Genomic DNA, 20259 nt, shown 5'->3' on the forward strand with positions numbered 1-20259 from the left:
CTGCGCGGTGACTTGGTCAAGTCCCCCAATGCAAGGTATTTTTGTGCCAAAAAAGTCCACGGCGATCTTTCAGCAAAAGCATCCTAGAACCCAGACCTTTCAATGGTTTATATATATATATATACATATATATATATATATATATATATATGAGCAAGGAAGGCAGTGAGGTGAAGAAGATTGGAAATGTATAAAGGTGAAGATGAATAAAAATCCCCTAACCCTAGATCTTTGCATGGGCAGAGGACTTTGCACGGGGACAAGGGAAATTTGGGAAAATTTGTTTAAAAATATGGTTTTGAATCCAGATTAAAAATGTGTTTCAATCATTTTTAAAGTTAAAACTTTGTTAGAATTTAATACTTAATATAAGATGTTTAACATGATTTAAATAAATTATGGGTGAATAAAAAATTGATCTTGAAAAAACCTTTAGTTGGCATATTTTGATAAAATCTTAAAACCCTTTATAAGAATTTTTATCCCACTTGAGATAAAAACAAAATGTTTTTAAGTGTTTATATAGTAGGTATTTGAGAAGTTGAAATTGGGATTTAAAAACACTCAAGTTTTTAGAGGATTAACGTACTAAATAAAATGGATTTTAAGCTTGAACCAGCACATGACTTGGCTTATGTTCAGGCCATACTTGAGTTAGAGTTTATTGTAAAATAAATTTTTAGACTATAAAATATTATTTTTTGCCAACTTAAATTTGGATTTGAGTCTGATCAAGAAGAATTATTTATTTCATGTCAATATTTTATCTAGTCCAACCCATGTTTTGTCCACCCAAACTCGTAAATAAAGAAGTTGATCAATTTATTCTAGAAGCATTTTCCAAATCTAAAGAGTTTTTTTAACTTAAAAACTTAAGATTTATGCCCAAAATATTCAGATTTAATTCTGATTTTTGATAGATAATTAAATTTGATAATGATAAGGATTAATTCCAGTTATTACCATAAATAATTCTGGTTTCATGAAGGATTATTAAAGTTGATAATAAAAATGATTAAATCTAGTTATTATCATAATTAATTATCTATCTTTTTAACTTCTAAAATTCACTATATAAAGGGATAAGGAAGAGTTTTGATGCAGGATTTTTTTTTTCTAATACATAATTTTATATTATTGAGCTTAACTTTTTAAATTGACAGTTAGATTAGGTTGAAAATCTTCTAAAATTGTTTAAAGGCTCTATTTTTTTATAGGGTTAAAACTCCAGAGAAAGTGAACATTAGAAAGGTGTTCAAATAAGTCTTATAAATCACTATTTGGAATTTGATATATTTTACTAGTTGATCTAAAATTATTTTTATTACTTAGATTAGAACTCTCAGCTTTATTAAATACATGCTTTCCTGGTTGGACTAAGACTTTATTTATTTATTATTATTATTATTGTGTTTTCTTGCTAATTTAGGTAAGTTTTTAGATTTGTTTAAGGATTATGAATCTCCTAAAGAATATACTAACTCAATAGAAAGTATTTAGTAAAAAAAATTCCGAAATAAAGTTTTTGTGTAACCCTTTTTTTCCAAGCATAAAAGTGTGTTCTTGTGCTTGTTGTTCTTCTTATATTGCTTCCATCTATGTATCAAAGCCTAACTATCTTATGTTATTGCTTGTTGTGTGGTATATTTTTTTGGTGCAACTGAATAACTATAGCTAGTAGATGTCACTAAGTAGAACATGTTCGGGTAAGAGGGGATGGGGAGGTCTTCTATCTAGAAAGAAACGTTTAAGAGTTGGTGATAGAAAACATATATATATTGTAAAATTAAAAAGAGGTGTTCAGGAACTGGTGTTTAAGAATTGGTGATAAATAACATGTAAAGAAAAATTAAAAAATTAAACTATTAGTTGGCAAGGGTGAGAAGCACTGGAGATTATGTGAATTGTGATCATGAATTTGTGACTAGTTTTGAAAACCCATTTAAAAAACATAAGCAGATGAGACAAGTTCTTGATCAAGATGACTAGATTTTACCATGGGTTAGGGTAGCTTCCATGTATTAGGTTAGTTTACTTGTGTTGACTCAAGCTATTATTCTTTTTTAAAAAACGATATTTCTTCAACTTTATCATCCAACATTGATTATTTAGGAATTGAATTTATTGATTTTTTTAATTTATTTTTTATGGGTCATCATAGTTTTATGTCATGGTTTTATAATTTGGATTATGAATTTTACAGCTTAACCAAGGTTAGTCTAGTTCAATTTAATATGTCATCATTACAATAATATTTTTTAAAAATAGTATTCAATATATTATTATCTAAATATTTATAAAAGATGTTATTTATGTGGATTAGAATTTTATTTCATGATTAAATTATTTTTTCACTAAAAAAAATATTAACAAGGCATTTAATTTGTCTTTTTACATTTAAAAAATTAATCCAACCCATACCACTATACAAGATAGAAATATATTTATGTTTTAACTTTTAACTGCTTCCGTGGACTTTACAGTCCAAAACCTATCCCCTCGAATTTTCATGTAAAGGTAAAATGAGTCTAATCAAACATAAACCCAGCCAATCCTGTTTCCATTCAAGGAGAGGTCCAAACTCCAACGTCCGCGTGGAACCACCCAATTGGTTCAAACACCTCGTTCATTGAACCATGTTAATTTGCGGACGAAGTTTGTGGTGTGCATAAGATGGAGATAGTTGGTATAGTTTAAAGTTTTTTTTATTTAGAAATATATTTAAATAATATATTTTTATTTTTTTAAAAGTATTTGTAATATTAATATATAAAAATAATTTAAAAATAAAAAAAATTAATTTCAAATAAAAAAAAAATTCAATTTTTTGCGTTACTAAGCACACCGTTAATAATTTTATTACCAGTAGGAAAAGAAAATAAAGAGAGAGGGAACAGTCAAGTGGCGCGAAGACCACGTCACAAGTAAATGCAAGAAACGCGGACAATAAAACTGGGAAGTGAAAGTACCGTCGTCAACAGTTGCTGGATCCTCATCAACACTCGCCTTAATCTCTCTCTCTCTCTCTCTCTCTATTTTCTCTTGCTTTCTTGATTTTCTAAATCACAATTATCTTCCCCTCCTATATATTATCTCCACCTGCGTACACTAGCAGCTAGCCATGATTGGCAAAGAAATCCTACACAAGATGAAGGTATGTATGGATGTATATCCTTTGTAGTGAACAAGTTATTGATTTGAGATCTTCAAAATATCAACCATTATATATGAGTCTACTGCTTTCCCTGTTTTTTCTTTTGTTTATGGCTTTGAATTCATGAGTTTTTTCTTGCTTGGTCTACATGTGTTTGGAGACTTCATAAATGTGCTTTTTTGATTTATAATTAAAGACATGATTTTTTTGATTTATTTGTTTGGAGTGATATGGATCAGATGGGGTTAGAGATAATGCTTATTCTGTGTTCATAATAAGTCTTAACATCATTCCAGTTCTGGATTTTATGGGTGTACTCTTAACATCATTAAAGCCAGTTGCTAATTATTTGTTACAGTAGCTAATTTATTGAGGATTGGGAACTTTCATGATCATACGAAATTAAAGTATTTTGACATTAACAATCACAATTTGCATTCAGAGATAAGGAATTGTTGAACAAATTATGTAATATCAATGTGTAGTGCGTGCTGAGATATAATGTCAATGAGATGGGATCTTACAATGTGTTTTAGTCGGAAGGAACCAAGAACATGGCAGTTATTATTTTAATTTACAACTGCTATCTTTAAACAAGTTGCTATAATTTCTGTTTGGAGGAAGGCATCACGTTCGAAGAAGAATTGTAAGACTCTTTTGTTTCAAACAATTATAATTACACAACTATGGAAGTATTTTTAATTAATATTTTTTTGTGGTTTGTTCAGCTCTTTGACATTGATTACACGCATTTTTCAATGGATTACTACCCGTGTGAGTTACCTACAAGTTTGAATGCACATATTGCAGGAAAAGGTTGGATTAGGTTCTTCTCCAGATTCTGGAAAGGGCAAGAGTAAGATTTCAAAGCGCATAACACATGGCTTTCACTTAGTAAAGGGGAAATCACATCATGACATGGAAGATTATGTTGTTGCTCAATTTAAGGAAGTCGATGACAATGAACTTGGTTTATTTGCAATATTTGATGGTCATCTCAGCCATGTTATTCCTGATTATTTGCGGTCTCATTTGTTTGACAATATCTTAAAGGAGGTAAGGCATTCTTTCTTTGTATTGTACGTCAGTATTGAAGCATCATTTTGCAAGCTACTTTGTGGGTTTAAATTTTTTACTATGGTTATGGAATAGGATTCTGGGGTTGGTTGCTTAATGGCCTCTCATTTTTAAGTGGAGCTGAGAATTGATATTTCAACTTTTATGATGGACTAAATATGCTTGCTATTTCCCCTTCTTAGACTGTCCGTTCTGCTTGTAGTTTTCTGTACTGGCTGGATTTGATGAAAATAAATGTCTATTTCTTGTTTGAATATTTCCTCCATGCAGCCAGACTTTTGGACACAGCCAAAAAATGCTATGAGGAGAGCATATTGTTTGACTGATACTACAATTTTGGAGAAAGCTGGTGATTTGGGTAAAGGAGGTTCAACGGCTGTCACGGCTATACTAATTAACTGTCAGAAGCTGGTAGTAGCAAATGTAGGTGACTCACGAGCTGTTATCTGCAAGAATGGTGTTGCTAAACAACTCTCAGTTGATCATGAGCCAAGCATGGAAAGGGAGGAAATCGAGAACAGAGGTGGCTTTGTGTCAAACTTTCCAGGTAAGAGCTTTGCTGAGTTTCAAGAACTATGTTGTTCTACAATGTATGGACTCTACATAAATATGATTATGATTGTGTTGTGAGAAATGGAGCATTGGAAATTAGATTGTTAGGACATTACGGCTTTTAATGCCTTTAGGTTTTGAGGCTTGCAAGTGCATGCTGGAATTTTGAAAATGGATTGCATACTGTGCACTCTTTCACAGGGCAAGTGGATGCTTTAAATGATAGAATTTGCACCAAGTTATTGCACTGATTTGGTGTCCCGTGACCTGTTGATGAATAGACATGGGTTATCTTTTTAAACTGATGGAACTGCACTTTTCTATTAACTAAGTTTGCACTTATTCCTCTTCATTTTCATCTGGTTTCAGACAGCCATTGTGAGTATGCAATCTGCTGCACTATGATCAGCCATGTGATTCTTCTTTGTTCCAATATCAATACCTTTAGACTATCTCTCCTCGTTATAGAGATGTTTCAATAGTCTGTCACTATTAATATTAACTTTCCAACTTTATGAATTCAGGGGATGTCGCTCGTGTTGATGGACAGTTGGCAGTGGCAAGGGCATTTGGTGACAAGAGTTTGAAGGACCATCTGAGTTCAGAACCAGATTTTGCAATGGAGATGATTGATGATGATACAGATTGTATTATCTTAGCAAGTGACGGGTTGTGGAAGGTTTCTTTTACTTGGAACCTTTTTCTACCTCTAATCTTTGTTGGAAGGATAAATTATTTGTTTGCCCTTTTTATCGACTAAAATCCGTTCCTCAATATGACGCCAGGTGATGTCCAACCAAGAAGCAGTGGACGCTATCAAGAACATAAAGGATGCGCTGTCTGCAGCAAAGCGGCTTACTGAAGAAGCACTTAATAGGAAGAGTTCAGACGACATTTCCTGTGTGGTCGTGAAATTTCAGTGACCTCACTCCGGATTCCTCCTCTTGCTCATGTTTGATAAGAAACTCTCAGAGGTGTGTAATGCTGTAATTAGCCCTGGTACATTAATAACTATCATGCATGTTTTCTGCTACACTAGTAGCTGGTTATCGTGTTCTGTTGCAAGTAGAATGAAGTAGACCTGCTTGGTATCATTGTGCCTATAATATATATAGTTCAAGGGAGTAGGGATGTTTGAATGGTTTGGCGAACCGTCTCTTTGATGTCAGCCTTAGCCCTCAAAGGAGGGGTTGCCCCAACTACTGTGTCTAATGTTACCTTGCTACCAAATTATTATATTATTATTGACAAAAGAAGTCATAAGAGGGTGGTGTTTTACTGTAGATATATTGTAGAACAGACTCGGTTGCACTGTGGATTCGACATTATGTTATATTGTTCATCAGGGCCAAACGATATCGTTAACCACATCCTTTCTTAAATTTGATTTTTTGAAAACATATTCGCTTTGGTCCTTAGGTTTCCAAGTTTTTCTTGAATGGTTCTTGCCCTTCTTTTGTAATACATGCCGGTCCCTAGATGGGGAGAGAGAGAGAGAGAGAGAGAGAACCGGTGAGGGAGAAGGAAGGAGAGAGAAAACTCTGATGAGCTCCATTCAGGCCATGTAATTCAAAAATCTGTGTCCATGTATTCTCGAAAAAAATATTAGTCTTTTGGGATTCATGTGTGTGTGGAAGCGAGTTTGTAGAGACGTGTTTTGAGGTTGTAGAATGATTATTTTTTAGATTTTTCATGCAACTTAACAAGAAAATGATATATAATGATTTTGACCTTCATTTATATGTAAAAAATAATATCAAAATTAATTACTATTGTAAAAAAATAATGATTTTTTTATAACCTTACAAGAAATAGGATTAATTATCAATTTATTTTATAATAATAAAGGTTTGATAATTAATAACTAATTAATCTAGGGCTTAGAGTCTTAAAAACTTTTACAACGATAACAAAGTTGATGTAACATTGATGTTCTTACAATAACAAAAATATTGCCACTACTACTACCAGTAGATGTTTTGTCGATAATTTATTATGTTTTTAGTTTATATATTTTTAGTTTATATTAGTTTTGGTTAATACATATCATAAAATAAATTATATAAAGATTTTATTACGTTTCAGTATCCTTTAAAATATTATATTCTTCAAAACTAATAAAAACAAAGAACACCTAAAATATTCTTATCATCAAATAAAGCAAAACATACAATATATAATATTTATTACATTGTCAAAATCTAAACTTAATTAAAATAGTGTAATAGTAAAGTGTCTAAGATATTGAATAAAAAATTAAAAGGAAAGCCTTGTAGAACAAATAAGGTAGATTGACTAAAACTAAAGAAGCAATAACACTCAATAAAGTTTACATGCTAACAGAAACTAAGAATCTGAAATAATATTAAAAAAATAAAGAGATGAGTTCAACCAATTCAGTAAGGGAATAATATTTAACATACATCTTATATATTAATAGTTTGCAAGTTGTACATATCTTTATATAAAATATACAGACTAAGAACATAACATAAAGTAGTAGAATATATATCAGAGATCATATGACTCCTAAAGATGACCAGATGACACCCGAAAATGACCACCATGTAAGGATCAGTCGCTACAGGCTGGCTACTCTCTCACTAGCTAGGTATACAAAATATTATATGCACATAGACTAACTATTCTCTATTAGCATAAAGTTACTGATAAATATATCGATATTAGAACATAATAGATACTCGCATAATTATCAAAGTAATGTATATCATATCAAATAGAATTTAGTTCAACAGAATACGAGTGTAAATTCAAGAACAAGTGAATACTTAGAAAATAAAGCAACATATATAAATATTCAAGAAATTAACTACTTGTACTTATCTTATAATCAATATACATATTTATTTATATTAGATGCATATTAAAGATTATCACACTCACCTAGAAAACAAAAGAAAAAGATAAACGATTGTAGTACTGAAGACTACTAAAGATCATTATGAGAAACATCAACAAAACCTATAACGGATACGAAAACACTAAAAAAACAAACTAGAAGTAAAGTAACATTAAAGATTAAAAACTCTAAACTTAAAAACCAAAACATAAATATAAAACCAAATTGATTCACCCGATCGATCCTGAACTTAACCCAAACTGATCAAACCTAACATACCCAATAAAACTCTATTGATGGTCAGCCGGTCGACGAAGATGACCAACCGGTCGACTACTATCACAAGCCAACTGGTTTAGACCAATCGGTCGACCAACATCAATCAGTCAACTGGTCAATCTGGAGCAAAAAAATGAAACTCTTTACTATGAATTAAGGAGAGGAAAGAGAAAAATAAAGCAGAGAAAAATAAGTTAACAAAACCACATTAGAGCTTGAATGTAGCCATGCAGGCCTCCCTAATGTGGCGGCCTTCCTCATACGCTGGTGCACTAGAAATTCTTTACTATCTTCATTCAATTTAGTCTTTGATTCTCTAATAATTTTTTAATTCAATCTTGACTTCATCCTATCGAGTCAGATGATGGCTCAGTCAAGGAGACATAAACAAAAGGAAAAGGAAAGAAATGAAAGGTTCCACCGTATTAGTTCATTATGATCATGTCCATGATCCAAGTCATGAATTTTACATGTTAACTTGAATTGATCAGGGTCGATCCAATATGTCTCCATCTCAATGTTAAAAGAATGTCAATTTGAATTTTTTTTGATAGTCAAACTATGTTTTTACTATTCATCTAGGTTAATTTCAAACATGATAAGTTGACTGGGTAACATTGGTTAAACTCTCACACAATTTATTTAAAGCTTTATTAGACAAGGAGTTGGGTCAAGAAGTTTTAAGGTCAACTTACTAGATCATGTTTAATGACATTGTCAAAGAGTTTTTCATGGCCTGAACATCTTTTTTATGTTCAAATAATATCCGTGCTTAATTGTTTTAAAAAGCTTGAACAACATTGTCTTAAATTGTTTTTATCAGATCAGATTTTGATCAAGTCAACTTGATATGTTATGAATTCATACCTATTATTTTTTTTAAAAAAATATGCTTAAAAGAATTTATTGACACCTCAAGTCCGTATCCGTAGTGGAGCTTTGACAACAAAACTAGTAAACATAGTAAAACAAAATGCAGATACATTGTTGCTAAACTATAATGAGGTTACTTTTTTTTTTCTTAAAAAATTAAGATGTAGCTTCCCAAACAATACAAGTTTTTTTTTAAAAAAAAATTATTAACTTTAATTAATGTGATTTCATCCCGGTGTCTAAAGTAATTTGCTTGAAGAATACAAGTCAAAATAACGTAGTTTTTTTTTCAAAAAAATTAAAATAGTTTTTGCAATTGAATTCACTTAATCCTTGAAATTCTAATTTATGTGATTTGGTCTTTTTGTTTACACCAAAGAGTGGGTATTTTTTTGCATTTTTTTTTGGTTATAAGTCAAATTTTTTAAAAATTAAGAATATTATAATTATGGATATATGTCTAAAATATTTAATTTTTATTCATGTTAATCCACTTGTCAAAAGACTACTGCAACTTTTTTATATAGAAAAAACTAGGAAACCCTAATAATATTGAATAGAAAAATAAAAAAAATTCCTTTTAATAGAAAAAACTAGAAAAGCAATAAGAAAAAATAAAATTTTAAAACTAAATAAGAAATAAAAACAAATGAGAAAAATATTTATTTTTATAAAAAGCTCGTGCATCAAGGATGTCGCCAATTGATTGGTTAATTTTGACATTTTAGTTAGCCAAGCATAGAAAACAAAACATCAGTATTTACACTCCTCTTCCCGTGTTTGACCGTCCTTAGCAAGATACAAGTATGAATTTTGTGCTTAAGCTTTCATTTACCTTAAAGAAGCATGATTCCATATTTTTTATTGTTGATTGTTTTCTAAAATGACCCACTTCATTCCCTATACCAATGTCATAGATGCCTCTTGAGTTGCTAAACTCTATTTTGATGAAATCTAAAACTATAGTCTTAGATAAGGATGTACGATATATGAAATATTTTTAGAATTACCAAATTGAAATTCTCTGGTATTTAAACTAGGATGATTGATTGAAGCTTAGTTAATCTTTTGAGATGTCTGATGAGTGACTATAATAGAAATTGTGATCTAGTTCTCCCTACAACTTGGTTTTCCTATATTATCTCGTTTAATAGTTCTATAGGTATGAGTTCATTTAAAGTTGTTCACAGTAAACATAGAAATCTTGCAGACCCTCTTTCCATGTCTTTTTTACACTAAGAAATCTAAGTTAGTTAAGTCTTTTTTATATGAAATTCATGGTTTGCATATTGAGATCACAAAATAAATTTAAGCAAGTAATGTTCAATATAGACTTCAAGCTTATATGAGTGTCACAATGTATTTAATGTTAGAGATTATGTCATGATATGGATTAGACTTGAAATGTATCCTTTTAAAACCAATAAAAAATTGATGGCATGTAAAGTTGGACTATTCAAAATATTATTGAGGTTGGATCAAATGCGTAAGTCATTGATCTATCATTGACTTTGGTATTAGCTATATTTTTAATATAGAGAATCTTGTTGAATATAAGAGACAATAACTCATCTCATACGACTCTTGTTACCGTTTTCATCTACATAAAAGCAACATATTGACGCTATTTGGATGAACATGTTTTAACAAGGGATAATGAGATTCAATGATTTCTATTTTGTTGGGTTGGGTGACCTGATTTGAATTGTACTTGGATCACTAGATATACATTGCAGCGTGTTGATTATGATCTTTGAGAGCACTATCAGAGTTGTCAAAAGCTACACTTGATAGGTCAGGTTTATCAACCTTGAAAGAGTTGGTGAGGACACTGGACTCGTATCACAGGTCACACACACACATGAACATAGACAATGGATGATAGCTCAACTCATCACCCTTTTGTTATTAGACTTTGTTTTATTCTATTTTGAGTTTTATTTTATTTACTTGGGTTGTTAGCTCAACTGTTGGTAATGTTTTGATTAGGGTTTGCTTTAGACTATTTAGATATATTTTTCTATGACATTAACAGTTTTGATAATTAATTAAAAAAATAAACTTTTGTATGAGACACTGCTTTTCTTCTCCTCTCTTTAAGTGTCTTCTCTTCCCTTATTCCTTTTATCCTTTTTAATTTAGGTCATGTTTGTTTGCTAGAAAGTAGTTTCTTTTTGGAAAGTGAATTCCGGGAAAGTGAATTATTTTTTGATATTTAGTAGTGTGATGGAAAATAAGTTGGAAAACACTTTCTAGTGTTTGGTTATGTCATGGAAAATGAACTAGAAAATAACTTATTAATGTTTTATTTTTTTAAGTTTATTAAAGTAATGAGGAACAAATCTTACAAATTAAAAAGTTGAATGAGAATGAAATTGAAAAAAAATATAATTTCATAAATTATCTCAAATAAAATAAATAATAATCAAAATAATAGAGATCAAATCTAAAAAATAAAAATAAAAATGAAAGATGAAGAAATTAAAATAATAATAATTAACATTTCATAAATTATTTCAAATAAAATAAGTAACAATTAAAAGAATGAGGACCAAATTTGATAGATAAAAAATTTTAATAAAAAAATGATAAGGGAAAAGCAAATAATAATTATAAAAATGAGAACCAAGGTTAATATAAAAATTAAATTTTAAGAGTTGAAATTGAAAAATAAATATTCAAAACAAAATATATATAGCAATCAAAATTTGAGGACCAAATTTGATATAATCAACAAATAGTATTATATTTCTAAATTTTTCACAACTTCCGGAAAGTGTTTTCCACCCAAGTTTTTTCAGAAAAACACTTTTTTGGAAACCAAGTCAAATTTTTCTTTGACTAGAAAGTGTTTTTCATTGATCAATTTTTTCAATGGCAAACAAACATAAAAAAATTTGAAAAATGATTTTCTAGAAATCATTTTTCAAAAAACAAACACAGCTTTATTGTTGAACCGCATCAACTTGTGGCGAGTTTTTATTTTCCCTAAAACACATGTAACAAATAGAAAAATAAAAATAAATTTCTTGATGCTACACACACACACTTTGATGTGTGATTCATCATTTGCAATTTATGTGCTTCTGTATAAATATTTTTTTGAGCTTAGATTTTGATATATTTGAACTTTAATTGAATTTAATCTAAGAACATCTTAACAATTTATAATCATGCTTTTTGGATAGGGAATAGTACGTGGTCTTGAATCATAGGATACTGGTAGGATAGAACCAGCTAGAAATCTAGGTTTACAAGCACCGTAAAAGTTGGGTTAGACGCAGGAAGCAGCTCTTTGGTACACCTATCCTCAGCAACGTTGTTTTCTTAGTAAGATGAACCCAACGAGGTTCTTTTGCAGTTCGGCAAGAACATAGTGAATATTATTCTTTATAGGATAGCTATAAGATTCCACCAAGCCAATGCTGGTAGAACATTGAACACCATTTGAGGCCTAACCCACATAATACAGCCTCTGTCAAACAACATTACAGCAAGTAGATACTAAAGTACACCAAGAACATACGATCCCCTGTAGTGGTCGATCTTATACGGTCCCAAACATGCGTAGAATTAAGTTGTTACTTGACAGAAGAGAGGGAGCATGCCGCTGGTTTTGTCTTTATCTGATCTGGGATCGCTTGTAAGAGGAACTTCCTTGGGGTGGGATGTTTATCTGAAATCTTCCTCTTTCATCAGCTTGCCTGCACGGGCTCTCTTTCAATGGAGCATTGACGCCTTTGCGGTTTGAGCCTTCTCCATAAGACTCAGCTGTGCTTTTCCGGCGCCTCTCATTGTGCCCTGCCAAACGCCTACGGCAGCTCCTCTTTGTTTCATCAAACTCCGCTAGCTCGTGGAACCTGCAGAGGCTCATAATTATATAATGGTGAAATCAACTTAAACAGAACCGTATACATGGCAAGTCACTGGAAGATGAGCAGAGAGAAGCCACAATGAGCTGAAATTGACTTTCAAGTAAATTTTGGTAAGAACACCTCTTGTCGAAAGTATCATTACGTGGGAAAATGCATGGAAAGGGAAAACACATATTACTTGGCAAAAGCTCATATATCTAACACAATCTCTTAAGCGGAAACAGCCTCTCCATTAATTTTCTGACATTCCATGATGTTAGGAACATCAATTTTGATCAGATTAATGAGTCAGCTGATTTTGTGTTCGTGACCAGCAGAAACTTGTCTTGAGTTAGAAACTTTCAAGCCCAATTAGCACCATTTCTTTTCATACTGTTGAAGTAAATTGTATCACAACACTTGAACCATTATATTCACAACCTACATTCATGTACCCTAACTCTGTCAAACCTTCTTTTGGGGAATCCTGATGAAAATCCAATATTTGTCATCCAACCAAAGAAGGCTGCAGAAATTTTACCGTTCAAACGATACTAAATAAATCCCACTCTTCCTTTTGTTTTTGAGCTCTACTAGCAAGTGAAAAGGGTTGAGATTGTATAAGGATGAGTCTCCAGAGTATTTGGAACTTGTAATTCTAACACTTTACTGAGTTTTAGCTTCAGTCAATTGCATGGGTTAGGCAATCTTCTTCACGTTGAGCTTACATTGGCTAATTCAGATAACTACGCCCTACTTCAAAACTCAAACAAGTTTCTTTCAGGCCAGTAATGTTACAAACCACTATTTTCTTATGAAGAAGCTGCACAAGGGAAAAGAAATTTTGTGTTTGAACATAGCATATTTCTCCTCAAAACCCCTTTAATTAATTTCAAGTCGCATGCTATGTATCCATACTATTAAAAGAAAATACGTCCTACTGATAGAAAGATAGCTAAACAAAAACGCATGAAACAGAAATACCTGCTGCATTGCTGACAAAACCTCTGCCTGAGGCCGGCAACAACCACAGCTAGTGACTTTGCATGAACCTCGCAAACTTTGTGTCTCCTGTGGTACCTCTTAGCATCAGTTAAATTAGCTCCACACTTCTCCACTTGGCAGGATGGTGGAGACGCTCCGCCACTACCGGTCCCTCTCTTCCCATGCATAACACCAGCTCCTTTCTTCTTTTCATCATCGGCTAAACCAACACCGCCGCCACTCTCATATTCTTCCATGTCATCATCCAACTCATCCTCAATCAGGAAATCATCTTTGTTGATCATTTTTTCTTTCAAACTGCTATGCTTCCCTTCAAGAGTCCTAGCGGCCATTATTTTAGGGAGGATATCACACAATTGAGGTATTGTGTGATAGCTAGCAAGGTGAGGAGTGGCTTTTGAAGTACTAAAATGAAGGTCTGTAGGAGAGAGTGTAAAGTAAAAGGTGAAAAAAGTAGGGAGGACCACAAGCAACATATTCTTGTGTTTTTTTTTCATGTATGGTGTCAGTTGACAATGAATGAATGATTAGAGTGTGGAGTTTGCTTGTTGTGATTTCCTATCACAGATAAATTTTATGCTTAATTGCTTCCTATTATAAAATTGATAAACACAAACAAAAATATTAAGAGAATATTTATGTTGGTGATTTCGTTGATAAATTAATTACCAACAAAATAATAATATAAATACCAATAGAAAAATCTGTCGGTAAATATAAAGATTGTGGTGGTGGCTGTTACCGGTGGATATTTTCATTTGACACTACATGTGTGTGGTTGACGCTCGATTATTATTGCTTCCCTAGATGTGAAAACGAAATTAAATGATATTAACACACCTATGCAATCATTGTTTAGAAAGGGCATTCGCAGAGTAAGTCTGTGAGTTAGTAAACAGTTTGGTTTAAGCATGAAGTTTTGGTAACATAGCAGGTGCATTTTATGTCAAATGAATCACTTGACGTGTTCAGGTTAATCTTCAACCTTTTTTTTCTAGACATGAAAGAGTTAAGTAGGAATCAGGATTGATGGTTTTGTCAATGAAGAAGGAAGAAAAAAGTTGGGTGATTTCGAGTCAAATCGACTGTTATCAAATTTAGAACAGGGGACGGCTGGAAGGATATAGTTTTCGAACATAATGCACAGATTTGATCACTTGATTTTCCTGCTGAAGAAATCAAAACACAGACGTACTGAATTATCCTCAACAAAGGGCCCCTTGAACCATTACTTTCTGTGTTTTATCACCATTTTCCCGGAATGCTTTCTTCACGCTTTATCTTGACATTAATGGTATGCAACAAAGCGAGTTTTCTGGTACTGAAGTGAGCAAGAGAGGCACTGAGTTGCACTCGAGCAAGCGATGTTAGTGAAAAGATTACATCCATGGCAGAGGCATGAGAAGGACATGTCAAATTTTAGTGCACCCTTTAATGTAATGGTACAGAATCAATGCTCACACAATATTCTGCTCCTCTTGGCTGGACAAGCAATGTACTGTAGCAGAGTACCCTATGCTTCTTTTTTGTTGAAATGGACTAATAGATTTCGAGTCTTTTGCTCATGCAAAGCTTTATTCCTCTTATCTTTTCTCCTCGTGTCTTTTTTACCTGATGCAAGACTTACAGGTCCATGTGCAGATTGATTAATTCAATATTTAAGATGATTGCGTTGAGTCTATGGGTCTTTTGTGCTATAAAGTTCGGGACATGGCTCAGTGGCCTTGACTCAATGTACAAGCCACGATAGCTGGGAAGGCAAAACCTCAGTGGTGACATGACCCAACACAAGTTTTCACGTGGCTCTTGTACCAAGCACAGACGGAAAACTTTAGCAAATGTCTATGAAAAACAGAGAGACAGCTGAAATCATACAAGGCGTTATATATAGCTCTTTAGAATTTGAGTAAAGCTTGTGTTTGTACATCTAGGAGTACAAGGTTAAGGGCTGGACTGGTTTTGTAGCAGTGAAAAGGAACCTTTGCTTACAAGCATCCTCCCTATTCCTGCACATATCTTATACGTGATTGGCTGTTACCTGTCACAGAGGAACTCCAAGTTGAGCTCAGTTTTGAAGGCTCATAGTATGTGAAAGGCATGGTTAATGATAAGCCAAGAGTATGGTGGTCAAATCATCAAGAATTAAGCATCCCTACAACCAATCTTCTTGAACATCTTGATTTTCTGTAATCTGCAAGGAAAATGGCGGATGGAATCACAGATATTAACATATATTTAGCATGGGTGAGCAGCATAGTAGTGTTCTTGTAGGTGGTGAAAGGATAGGTCTCGAGTTCAAATTATGTAAACGAAAAGATCGTACTCCACTGCCACTGCCAATTACTTGCAGTGGAGTACGATCTTAATGAAATTTATGCTAACCATCTTCATATGATTATTATGTGAAATAAATAAAAAAAATTTCTAGTTTTTGGGATTCTAGATATTTAAATAAAAGGTTTAAAAGTATCAAATTTTACTTGCTCAAAATCCCAATCAACAAAACCCTGAAAATAAACAGCATTAATAGGCACAACATTAACAGGCACAAAGAACCAACTAGTTTAAGGTTGCGTTTGTTTTTTGAAAAATCATTTTTTAAATTTGTTTGTGTTTGTTTGCTATTAAAAAAATTAGTAAAAAAAAAAAAAAAACACTTTCCGGTCAACGGAAAACACTTTCATGTCAAAAGAAAATTGGGCTCGATTTCTAGAAAAGTGTTTTTCTTTTATTTTGGGTGGAAAAGACTTTTCAGAAGTTATGAAAATTTTAAAATATTATATTATTTGTTGATTATGCTAAATTTGGCTCTCAAACTTTTAATTGCTATATATTTCGTTTGAATATTTTTTTCTTTAAATTCATCTCTTAAAATTTAATTTAATTTGATTTTTATATTAACTTTTATTCTTATTTTTATGATTTTTATTTACTTTTTCTCTTATCATTTTTTTAATTGAAATTTTTTATTTATTAAATTTGGTCCTCATTCTTTTGATTGTCACTTATTTTATTTAAAATAATTTATGAAATTGTAATTATTTTAATTTTAATTTAATCATCTTTTAATTTTTTTATCTGTTAGATTTGATATCTATTATTTTTGTTTATTATTTATTTTATTTGAGATGATTTATGAATTTTTTTTTTCAATTTCCATTCTCATTCAACTTTTTAATCTATAAAATTTGTTATTCATTATTTTAATAAATTAAAAAAAAAAACATTAATAAGTTATTTTTCTGCTTATTTTTCATAATATAATCAAATATTGGATAATGTTTTCCAACTTATTTTTCATGATACTACTAAACATCAGAAAATAATTTATTTTTCCAGAATTTACTTTTAAAAAAAACCACTTAAAAAAAAAATTACTTCCTAAGCAAATACATGGTATAGCAAAAATAAACTCTCAAATATCACAATCCATATCCACCCACAAGTGTGATTCCATGTTCCTATATCTACCGACCTTTCACCCCTCCACTCTTCCGCGTCTCTCTTTTCTTTTCTTTACCTTTTATGATAACACATAAAAGGAAATGGCCTTTGCTTATGATTTTGACTTCCATAAAGTGCCCGTTACTCTCAATATCGGAGTTGGATATTGGTCCTATATTCCTTCCATATTCTCTAATTTATCTGAGCAGGGAATCACGAAGATCAGATCGTTGATGAAGGGAAAAAAAAAACAGAATACAAATGAATGGATCATGACTTTGCTTTGGAGAAGAACAATTCTTGTCTATAAAGAGAACCAAACAGCTGTTTGACAAGACGGAGATCTTTCGAGTCTTGCGGTAGTGTTTAATGTTGTGGTAGAGATTAATTTTTAAACTGTTTTTTACTTGAAAATATATTTAAATAATATTTTTATTTTTAAAAAATTTATTTTTGATATAAATACATCAAAATATCTAAAAATATATGTAAAAAATAAGGCCAATTGTCAACTGGTTCCGGAACACAAAAATCATGTATGGCGTATGTAAATTGTGCTATAATATTGGTGATGATAAGTGATCTATATTCCCTATCTACATTACCTATCATCTTCTTCGATTCTTTCTGATTACCCTTCGAAATGGATTTATAGGAAATGATGAGTGAAGTGCTGGATTATGTGGATTGCCTATCATCTTTTCCAGGTCCTTTTTGCTTGCCCTGGAAAATGCTTTCAATGGCTTTGTCCTGGAGTTGCTCTGAGTCACATTTTACCAATCCTTTTCACTTTGGAATTTGTTTCGGCAATTTAATGGCCAAAGCAAGAGCGTATCAGATTCCGAGTCTGATGTTTTTTTTTTCAACAATGCAACTCGACAAAATTAGGGCACTATCTGTTGTGAAGATAGAATTCTAGTCAGAGTGCCTGAGTTCATGATTCGAAACTATTTCAGCTTTAGTAATAGAATTATTTGTTAGAAAATAATATAAATTATATTTTAAAAGCATACCTGATAGTTTCAGTTTTTGAATTAAATTAGTTCTTTGACATTGTATCAAGAACAAATTACTAGATTAATATAAATCATATTTAACTTCTATGTTTTTGGGTTCTGTTCTTATTTTAATGGATTTTGGATTTCTGTATTTTTTTCTATGGTTCAGTTGTATTGTTTCGACGCATATTGTTTTTGGTTTGGGTATCACTTTTCAACACCATCTGTTCAGCATTCTGGTGAGTTACTTCCTTTCAGCACCTCTATTGTTATTCTCGCATGTCATTATTTTCCCCCACTGCATCATCATGTCATACAATAAAGTTGAATCATTTTATATTCGGTTTACAGGTATAAACTATTTTGCTTGGAAGTTTTAATTTAAATTATTTGTCAAAGGCAAAGAATTATGGGGTCATATTGATGGGAGTACTCCCGCACCTCGAGAGGTCGAGGCTTTGTCTAAATGGGTAATCAAGGATGCTCAAGTTATGACTTGGATTATTAGCTTAGTTGAGCCTCATCTTATTCTCAATTTGAGGCCTTATACAATTGCCGCCACCATGTGGAATTATCTTAATAAAGTTTACAATCAAGGCAACACAACTCGGCGTTTTCAATTAGAGTATAAGATGGCTAATTTCACATAGGGAAGTCTCTCCATTGAGGAATATTTTTCTAGTTTTCAAAATATTTGGGCTGATTATTTAAATATTGTTTATAATGTTCCCATTACAACTTTATCTATTGTTCAAGCTGTGCATGACACAAGCAAGAGAGATCAATTCTTGATGAAGCTTCATTTTGATTTTGAAAATACACGTTCTAATTTGATAAATCATCATCATATACCATCTCTGGATACCTGTTTGAGTGAACTCCTTTGTGAGGAGCAGTGTATTATCGCTCAGATTGCCATGAACATCAGGCTAATGTTAATGCACCTATTTTTGTGGCTTATGCAGCACAAAGGAGGAATTAGGGTAGAGACATGCGTGTTGTCCAGTGCTTTAGTTGTAAAGTTTTTGGTTATATTGCTCGGGATTGTCCTAAGAAGTTCTGTAACTACTATAATAAATAAGGTCATATCATCTTTACTTGTCCCATTTGACCTAAACAGAAGTAGGGTACTGTTTATAATGCCTCCACTAATGCCTCTAGTTTTGCTTAATTGCCTATTGATAAAATGAGTTTTACTCTACGAATTTTATTCATAATATTTGTATATCGATTACAAGTTAACAATTCATCAATACATCTGCCTTTATATAGCAGTAGGCAGTAAAACTATTATGGAAAGACTCCTATAATTACGGTCTGTTACAAACTAATTTCTAACTGATATAAATATATATATATATATATATATATATATATATATATATATATAATAGTAAGGTGAAACTAATATAATATTTAACACCCCCTCTCAAATTGGTGCATAGATATCAGTCATGCTCAATTTGTCGAGACTGGTATGAAAGATTTGGCTGGATACTGCCTTCATCAATACATCTACAAGTTGATCTTGAGATCGAACATGAGGAACTTCAATAATCTTTTCTTCCAATTTTTCCTTGATAAAATGTCTATCAACTTCAACATGTTTAGTTCTATCATGTTGGACAGCGTTATGAGCAATGTCGCATGCCGCCTTGATATCACAATACAACCTCATCGGACTTGCTTGTTCAACCTGTAATTCCTGCATTAAATTTTTTATCCATAGTAATTCACATATTGCTTTGGCCATTCCCCTATATTCAGCTTCAGCTGAGGATCTAGTCACTACTTCTTGTTTCTTACTTCGCCAGGTGACTAAGTTTCCACCCACAAATGTGAAGTATCCCGATGTAGATCTTCGATCTTGTATTGAGCCTGCCCAATCAGTATCGGTATATCCATCAATCTTCAAGTTGTCTCCCTTTTTAAATAGAATTCCTTTACCTGGAGATGATTTCAAGTAACGCAAGATACGAGTGACAACTTGCATATGTTCTTCACTAGGGGAGTGCATAAACTGACTGATTACACTTAAAGCATAAGCTAAATCAGGTCTGGTATGTGCAAGATACATTAATCTTCCCACTAGTCTTGATATCGTTCTTTATTAGTGTGGATTTGTTGTGGATGTATACTTAGTTTCAGGTTTTCTTCTATAGG

General features: G+C 32.0%; 2 protein-coding genes across 2 annotated transcripts; one reads left to right on the forward strand and one right to left on the reverse strand.

The window, feature by feature from the left end:
- Positions 1 to 2966: 2966 nt before the first annotated feature.
- LOC118038195 (probable protein phosphatase 2C 39) lies at positions 2967 to 6046 on the forward strand. The gene is made up of 5 exons (XM_035044515.2): positions 2967 to 3154; positions 3965 to 4210; positions 4502 to 4778; positions 5308 to 5462; positions 5569 to 6046. Exons 1-5 carry the CDS (start codon positions 3122 to 3124, stop codon positions 5704 to 5706), a joined length of 849 nt encoding a protein of 282 aa, XP_034900406.1. The 5' UTR covers positions 2967 to 3121; the 3' UTR covers positions 5707 to 6046.
- A 6123-nt stretch (positions 6047 to 12169) lies between these two features.
- Positions 12170 to 14145, reverse strand: LOC118038194 (squamosa promoter-binding-like protein 4). The gene is made up of 2 exons (XM_035044514.2): positions 13634 to 14145; positions 12170 to 12655 (listed from the first exon to the last, which is right to left on the reverse strand). The coding sequence occupies exons 1-2, from the start codon at positions 14128 to 14130 to the stop codon at positions 12418 to 12420; spliced, it is 735 nt and encodes a 244-aa protein (XP_034900405.2). The 5' UTR covers positions 14131 to 14145; the 3' UTR covers positions 12170 to 12417.
- Positions 14146 to 20259: the final 6114 nt, after the last annotated feature.

This window comes from Populus alba, chromosome 1, assembly GCF_005239225.2.
Source record: "Populus alba chromosome 1, ASM523922v2, whole genome shotgun sequence".
Classification (NCBI taxonomy): domain Eukaryota; kingdom Viridiplantae; phylum Streptophyta; class Magnoliopsida; order Malpighiales; family Salicaceae; genus Populus; species Populus alba.

What these genes read in the sequence shown, in the direction of transcription:
- LOC118038195 (XM_035044515.2), top strand. Translation starts at nt 3,122, where the DNA reads ATGATTGGCAAAGAAATCCTACACAAGATGAAG. An exon ending in AAATCCTACACAAGATGAAG is followed by an intron (nt 3,155 to 3,964) that starts GTATGTATGGAT and finishes CACATATTGCAG; the next exon opens with GAAAAGGTTGGATTAGGTTC. An exon ending in CTTTGTGTCAAACTTTCCAG is followed by an intron (nt 4,779 to 5,307) that starts GTAAGAGCTTTG and finishes TTATGAATTCAG; the next exon opens with GGGATGTCGCTCGTGTTGAT.
- LOC118038194 (XM_035044514.2), bottom strand. Translation starts at nt 14,130, where the DNA reads ATGTTGCTTGTGGTCCTCCCTACTTTTTTCACCTTTTACTTTACACTC. An exon ending in TTTTGTCAGCAATGCAGCAG is followed by an intron (nt 12,656 to 13,633) that starts GTATTTCTGTTT and finishes GAGCCTCTGCAG; the next exon opens with GTTCCACGAGCTAGCGGAGT.